The sequence below is a fragment of the Vicia villosa genome, linkage group LG3 (assembly GCF_029867415.1).
Source record: "Vicia villosa cultivar HV-30 ecotype Madison, WI linkage group LG3, Vvil1.0, whole genome shotgun sequence".
Classification (NCBI taxonomy): Eukaryota; Viridiplantae; Streptophyta; class Magnoliopsida; order Fabales; family Fabaceae; genus Vicia; species Vicia villosa.
The window spans coordinates 198,348,560-198,355,866 of NC_081182.1; the positions used below are offsets into that span (position 1 = coordinate 198,348,560).

At 25.7% G+C, this 7,307-nt stretch overlaps 1 protein-coding gene across 1 annotated transcript; it reads left to right on the top strand.

The window, feature by feature from the left end:
* Positions 1-3,905: 3,905 nt before the first annotated feature.
* Positions 3,906-4,873, top strand: LOC131657095 (transcription factor RADIALIS-like). The gene is made up of 2 exons (XM_058926589.1): positions 3,906-4,505; positions 4,600-4,873. The coding sequence occupies exons 1-2, from the start codon at positions 4,255-4,257 to the stop codon at positions 4,613-4,615; spliced, it is 267 nt and encodes an 88-aa protein (XP_058782572.1). The 5' UTR covers positions 3,906-4,254; the 3' UTR covers positions 4,616-4,873.
* Positions 4,874-7,307: the final 2,434 nt, after the last annotated feature.

Genomic DNA, 7,307 nt, shown 5'->3' on the forward strand with positions numbered 1-7,307 from the left:
TTCTATCGATTTAGTTTTTAGTCTTTTTAAAAAATGGAACCGGATCAAACTAACCAATTTAATTTGATATTTTTTTTTTTGAAAAATTATGTTAATTTAGTGATAATTATTTTTGGAAAATAAGGTTTATTAGTTTGTTACCTTTTTTACTTGTTGAACAGACAAATATTACTTAAATTATGTTGCTTATTATTTACAGGTATAAAGGCCTAACAGATAATAAGCCAGCTAGATTGTAGCTATGTGTTTAGCCAGAAATAGAAAAACTCCATAAACGTGTCCTGTTTGCATAAGGTGTGACCAAACTATGCAGCTAATGGTAATATCCTCTATACTAAAATTAGTACTTAATATCTCCTCCATCTCAAAATAAAAATCTTTCAAAATTGTTGCACATAAATTAAAAAAAAAATTAAATAATTAAATATAATAATTTTACAAAACTGTCCTTTAATTATTATTTGTTGTTATAAAAGTAATATGATGTAATAGCTTGATAGTAGTGTAGACAAGGGTAAAATTGGAAAAAATTAATTAACATTGCATTAAAAATGTAAAAATACTCTTACTTTAGAACAAATTTCTTTAGTTAGAAAGACTCTTATTTTGGAATAGAGGGAGCAGTTTGTATGTATATTCTAAACTCTAAACTGATAATTCAAGGTATTGACCCAACGTTACACAAAATGTGTGATACATTTATTAATTTTCATTGTTTAGCCCTCAAATTAATGGTTTAGAGTTATTTAAAAACGATTTAACGTGTGTTTCGACTATCGATGGGAAAAATTGACTTTGACATATTAAGTTTGATAGAATTAATTTTAACATAATTGAGTTTAACATAAATTATTTATGATCGAATACATTTATGCAAAAGTGAGTTCAATAACAAATTTTAATATAAAAATTACATTTAAACTCTAAAACTACAAATTCTAACTTTAAATAAAATCAATACTGGTGGCATAATCAATTTTATTTTAAAAGAATAAAATATTTCAAAATCATCCCAGAATTACCAAAATGGCAAGTTCATCAGATCTCCAAAACAATTTCAAATGAATTAAAATCTTCACCCTAAATTGTCACTGTAAAGAAGAGAAGTTTCATCTGATAAAGAGGACCAGAAAAAAAAACATATTCACCACCACTCCACCATCTTCCATAACCCAAAAAAAAATCATTACCTTATACTATCTCCATCAACACCCATGCATCATCTAGAGTGATATTTTCTATACAACACATATTTCATAAGGGTAATGCTAACTTGTGCCCCAAGGGCACATGTTAAGAAATTTATAAATGGAATATTTGAGTTGGATATAGAAACTTTGGGTTTGAAAATTGTGTATTAATTTAATTAAAAGTTTATAGTTAATTTATTTATTTACTTTTTTAATACAAACATTCCGTTTATATTTTCTTAACATGTGCCCTTGGGGCACAAGTTAGCATTACCCATTTCATAATACTTCTTCACTATGTCATATCATCTCTGTCATGTATAAATGTTTCTGACTAATGATTAAGATAAAATGAAACAAAATTCTAACTTAAAGTGCATCTGTTTGAGTCTTGTTCCATTTTAGACACTGTAAAAATAGTTAAAAAGATAAAATATTAAGGTTTTCTTCGATAAAAGTAACGGTTGATTAATAAATTAGTTGATAGTTTATGACTGATAGCTTATATTTTATAGTTAATGACAGATAACTTATAGCTAATAAGTTAATTGAAGTGTTTGATAAAATTAATAGTTCAATTAATTGATAAATTAAAATGACGTAAAAGATATTTTATATATAATTATTTTATTTTAAATTAAAATAAACTATAAAAGATAGTGATAAATTTTAATTAAAATAATGACAAAAATGAAATAAAAAATGATAAATTATAAAATATAAATTATAAATTAAAAATATCATATAAAATAACGTCTAAAAAATAAGATATAAACTAATAAAATAAACTATTAAAATAAAGCTGTTATCAAACATGACTTTTATTGTCGTATGAACTTATAATTTATAAATTATAAATTATAAATTCAAAAAGCGAATAGAACCCTAACTAAATAATCTTTTAGTTTTTGTATTTGATCTCAATTATCCACAATTTTACAAGGATGGCGACTTGCCACAACTATCACCATGACAACTATTTAAAACCATGCATTTCCTATATGACCCTTTTCATTTTGGGACTTATAGCAAACACAAAATAATAATTGTACGGACACAAGAAGCCAGCTAGAATTTTGGAATGATGTTCAGTACAAACAAACAAAAATAATCCTAGAAACGTCACCTGCAATGGTGAAAACAGACACAACACAAAGATTTTTTATTTTATTTTTTACCTATGCAAATGGACAAAGATATTGTGGCTTGTGTTGTGCATACGTCAATTAGGGTCTGATATATCCTGAAATGGGATTCACTGGATTGAGAGATTGGACCCTCCTTCATGCAAAAGTAAGAATAAAATTAAAGTTAGGCACTTTGGTGACCTACTTGATAAGGGCTTCTTGGAATGGAATCTCAACCACAAACAAATTTTTTTACTTCTAGTTATATAATCAAGTTATTTATTTTCATAATACATAAATGGTGTTCTGTTTTTGATTTATCACCACCGATTTAGTCCGATTCAAAGGTTAGTTCTGACATCAAGTGGTTTCAACCCTCTTCCGATCACAGTCGCGAGATATCGATCTGTTTTATAAACAAGATAAAGTTATTTATTTTTATGATTCATAAATGATGAAGATTCAACCTTAGACTAACTGTTTATATTTATTTTATTTTATTAATATAAGTTAGCTGAGTTATTCTATTCATTCAATAATAATAATAATAATAATTATTATTATTATTATTATTATTTTTTAAATAAAAATAAATAGATAAATTATAAAATATTATATTGATTTAAGTTTATAAAAAAAATAATTTTTTTTTTAAATATTTTATAGTTATAGTATAAAATCAGCAAACACTTATATTATATACATCTTAATATAACTTATATATATATATATATATATATATATATATATATATATATATATATATATATATATATATATATATATATATATATATATATATATATATATATATATGTGTGTGTGTGTGTGTGTGTGTGTTTTTTTTTTTTTGTGGTATCTATTTTTTAAGTTTTACTCTATTTGTTGTGGATAATAAATTGCACTGTCATTTTTTTGAGATAAAAAATTAATCTTTTAAAAATTACATTTATTGTCTTAGGAGATATAAATTGCTAAATTTCTATACACAGGTCTTTAAATCTTTGTAAAAGATCAACGACCTTTGATGTTAAAAATATTAAATATAAATAATTAAAACCTTCTCTATTCGTTAAGTAGGAAAACTTCATTCAAGATTATATATATATATATATATATATATATATATATATATATATATATATATATATATATATATATATATATATATATATATTTTACTGTAAACTACAACATCTACTTGTCTAAGTGTTGATATTTTCTCTTGTGAGTTAATAAAAAATATATAAATTCAATTTTTTTCACAAATACTCCTGAAATATCACAGAAGACTTCCCTACTAAAGTCATGTTAATATTTGGAGCTTGAAAGCTTCTTACATTGAATTGTGTCGCACGTCTTGCGATAAATATGAAAATTTTTATCAATAAAGAATAACAGAATAATAAGACAATATAACTAAATAGAAGAAAATCTCAAAAATCATATTTAAGTATTTTTTTTTTAAAATCAATTTTGAGTGTTCTATGCTTAAAATGAAAGTAATATGAGAAAAAGTTAAAAAGCTTTTGAGTAGTCCTATTCCTATCTATATATTCACTTATTTTTCTCATTTCCATCTTGTTTAGCTGGTTGAAGATTCTCCATATTGCTCTATTATGTGGTTCTTGAAGATACAAATCATACAAATTCTTTCTACATTTCACCAAAGATTTTTCATTCCAACTTGCTCTACCCCACACCTCCAATTCTTCTTATATAAAGGACCAAAATTTTCTTCCACATTTCAAAATCATCTCTTCCTTGAGTCTTATTGCTTACACAAAATCTTCCACATTTTGAATAACCTTTTTCTTATCTAAACCATCACTATTTTGTCAACTTTCGAAACCTTAAGAGTCTTAAGAGTCTGTTTGGTGTTCAGGATATATAAGCCGGTCATAGCCTCAGAGTAATTTTTGTTTGTAGCTCAAGAAATGGCCTCAATGTCAGCATCTGGTTCATGGAGTGGTAAGGAGAACAAAGCATTTGAAAGGGCATTAGCTGTTTTCGATAAGGACACGCCTGATCGTTGGTCCAATGTTGCTAAAGCTATTGGTGGAGGGAAGACTGCTGAGGATGTCAAGAGACACTATGAACTTCTTGTTAGGGACATTAGGCACATTGAATCAGGTCAAGTTCCATTCCCAAATTACAACAACAATGCTGCCTTCGACGAGGAGAAAAGGTAATATAGACACGCATCAGTGTTAAATCTCTGGAGGGAGGGTTTCGGTGTCATTATTCAAACATTCTAAATTGCTTCTTGCTTTTCCTTGCAGGTTTAGAAACATATGAAGCTCCAGTGACCAAATGGTGTCAACAATAAAGAATTTCTCATGTAATTGTAATTTTTAGAATCATTGGATTAGGTATAAGTATATGATGTTTCATATATGTAGTGCCAGTGATGTAACATTAGTGAAAGTATTTGTCATAAGAATCATATATCCCATGATTCCATGTCCCACTATCTTGTCGTTGGAATATCAATGGTTCTGGTTTTTGTTCCATTCCAACCCTTAATAAAATTATATAATTTTATTTTATTTTTTATGGAATTATATAATTTTATTTACATTTACTACAATTGTTATTTATTATTATATATATATATATATATATATATATATATATATATATATATATATATATATATATATATATATATATATATATATATATATATATATATATATATATATATATATATATATCATAAATAATAATAAAACAAAAGGAGTTTTATGGCAAGTTTGCCAAGTGTCAAAATATTACACTCCATACTATTTTTAAAAATACTAATAAAAGAAACTTTACTATAATTAGATTGTTATGATTTTTTATTTATTTTTAATTCTGAAAATTGATTTTTATTTAAAACTTGGATTCTCAATATAATAAATACACATAAAGAGAAATTACTTACTTTTAGTTATTCTCAAATTTATATTTATATCTTAATTATTTTAATTAATTTAACAGAATAATTTTTTTATATCTTTTATATTTTTGAATTTATTTTTAAAAAGATTTAATTATAATTATTTAGATTTAAATATATAAATTGTAACTTCTCTTTGTAATCAGTTTTTTTTATAATTTAATATAATATAAATTTTTATATTTTGGGATTTATTTTTAGAGATGTATAATATAAATATAATTTTTTAGAAATATTGATCAATTTTTAAAATTAATTTAATATAATATAATATTTTTATATTTTTGGATTTATTTTTAGAAATATATAATATAATTATAATTATAACAATGATCATGATTATAATTTTTAGAAAGATCACTTTTTCAATATTCAATTTTTTAATAGTGAATAACTTCTCTTTTATGAATTTTCAATATTCAATCAACCTTCTCCTTTTTTAATATTCAAATAATTAAATTTTATATGAAATTGCTCACTTTTTCAATATTAAATTGTAATCTCAATTTTATATATAAATTAATACAATTAAGTTTACCAAAATCTTAATTGTAGTGCAAATGATTTATTGGGTATACACATTATTCAATTTTATTTACTATTTATAATTTATAAAAGTATTTTATCATTAATATTAATCAATTAATTTAATATAATTAAACTTTTTGCATTTTTGAATCTAATTTATAAAAATTTAATTGTAATTAATTATATTTAAATCTATGAATAGTTACTTCTTTATCTTTATAATTCTTAACTTCTAAATGATTACTACAATTAATTTATTTACAAAATATTTAATTGTAAATATTTAATTGCAATTAATGTAATATTGTGTTATTAATGTAATATATTTGTAAATAAGAGTAATAATATAATATTTGTACTAAATTTTAGCTATTATCTTAGGTCTTAGATACATTTTTTTTTTTACCAAAGGTCTTAGAAACATTTAAAACCCATAAACCGTGTGTTGCCATATCTTGGGCTTTTAGAAAAAAACGTAAATGCAGACCTTCCTAAACGGCAATTCATTTGTTAGAGAGTTGAATGATAAGTGCCAAATTGTAGTTATTTTGTGTATAATTTTGTTGCACTTATCTTCTCTTTTTCCTCAATTTAGACGCGTTTTAGTGTATATTACATACAATACGTATATTTTGCGTTTAATCGAGTTTTTGATTCATTTATGTACCGACTAATAGTTTTTCATTCATTTTGTAGGTGTTTGAGCATGTATGGAGCATTGAGTAATAAAGCTTCAAGGATGCAATTTTGGATCAATAAAAAGAGAAGCAATTGAAGAAATAAAAAATGCAGACTGGTGTGATTCGCCCGGCGGAGCAATTGGCTCGCCGGGCGAGCGAGGAAAATAATTACAAAGTCTCTGCCTTGGGCCGCCTCTCGTTCGCTGGGCGGAAGAAGAAGGAGTCGCCGGGCGGAACAATTCATTCGCCGGGCGAAAGTAGATATTTTTGCCCACTTGATGACGTGGCGCAGGCTGTGTGGCCAGAAATAGGCCGTTCGGCGGGCAGAGCAATTGGCTCGCCGGGCGAACGCGTCGGGACAGATTTGTGTATATAGTTTCTTTTCATTTCATTTTTAGGGTTATGGTGTTGGGAGGCCAATTTTAGGGTTCTCTCAACTCCATCACCTCATTTCTTGTTAGATTAGGAGTAGATAACAACATTGGATCTTGCAATTGGTGGATTGGGAGTGTATTCTTCATCAATTGGTGTTGACAAACCAAGACATGTTTGCTTTCTCTTTCTCTCTTCTCTTTGTAATTTCCATTGTTGGGTTGTTTGTATGTATCTCCTTTGAACTCATGTATATTTGTTGATCATTATGTTGTATAAAGCTTGCTTTCATATCTTTGTGGATTATTATCTTGGATTTTTGCTTTGTTGCTAATGTGTTTGAGTCGCTATGGAGACGTAGGGCTCTAATGCTTATCTAGGATAATTATCTGTTAACTTAATTGCAGAGATGGATTAGGTTGATAATCACTTAGTGTCAGTGCTTAATGCTTCTGAATGGTCGTGT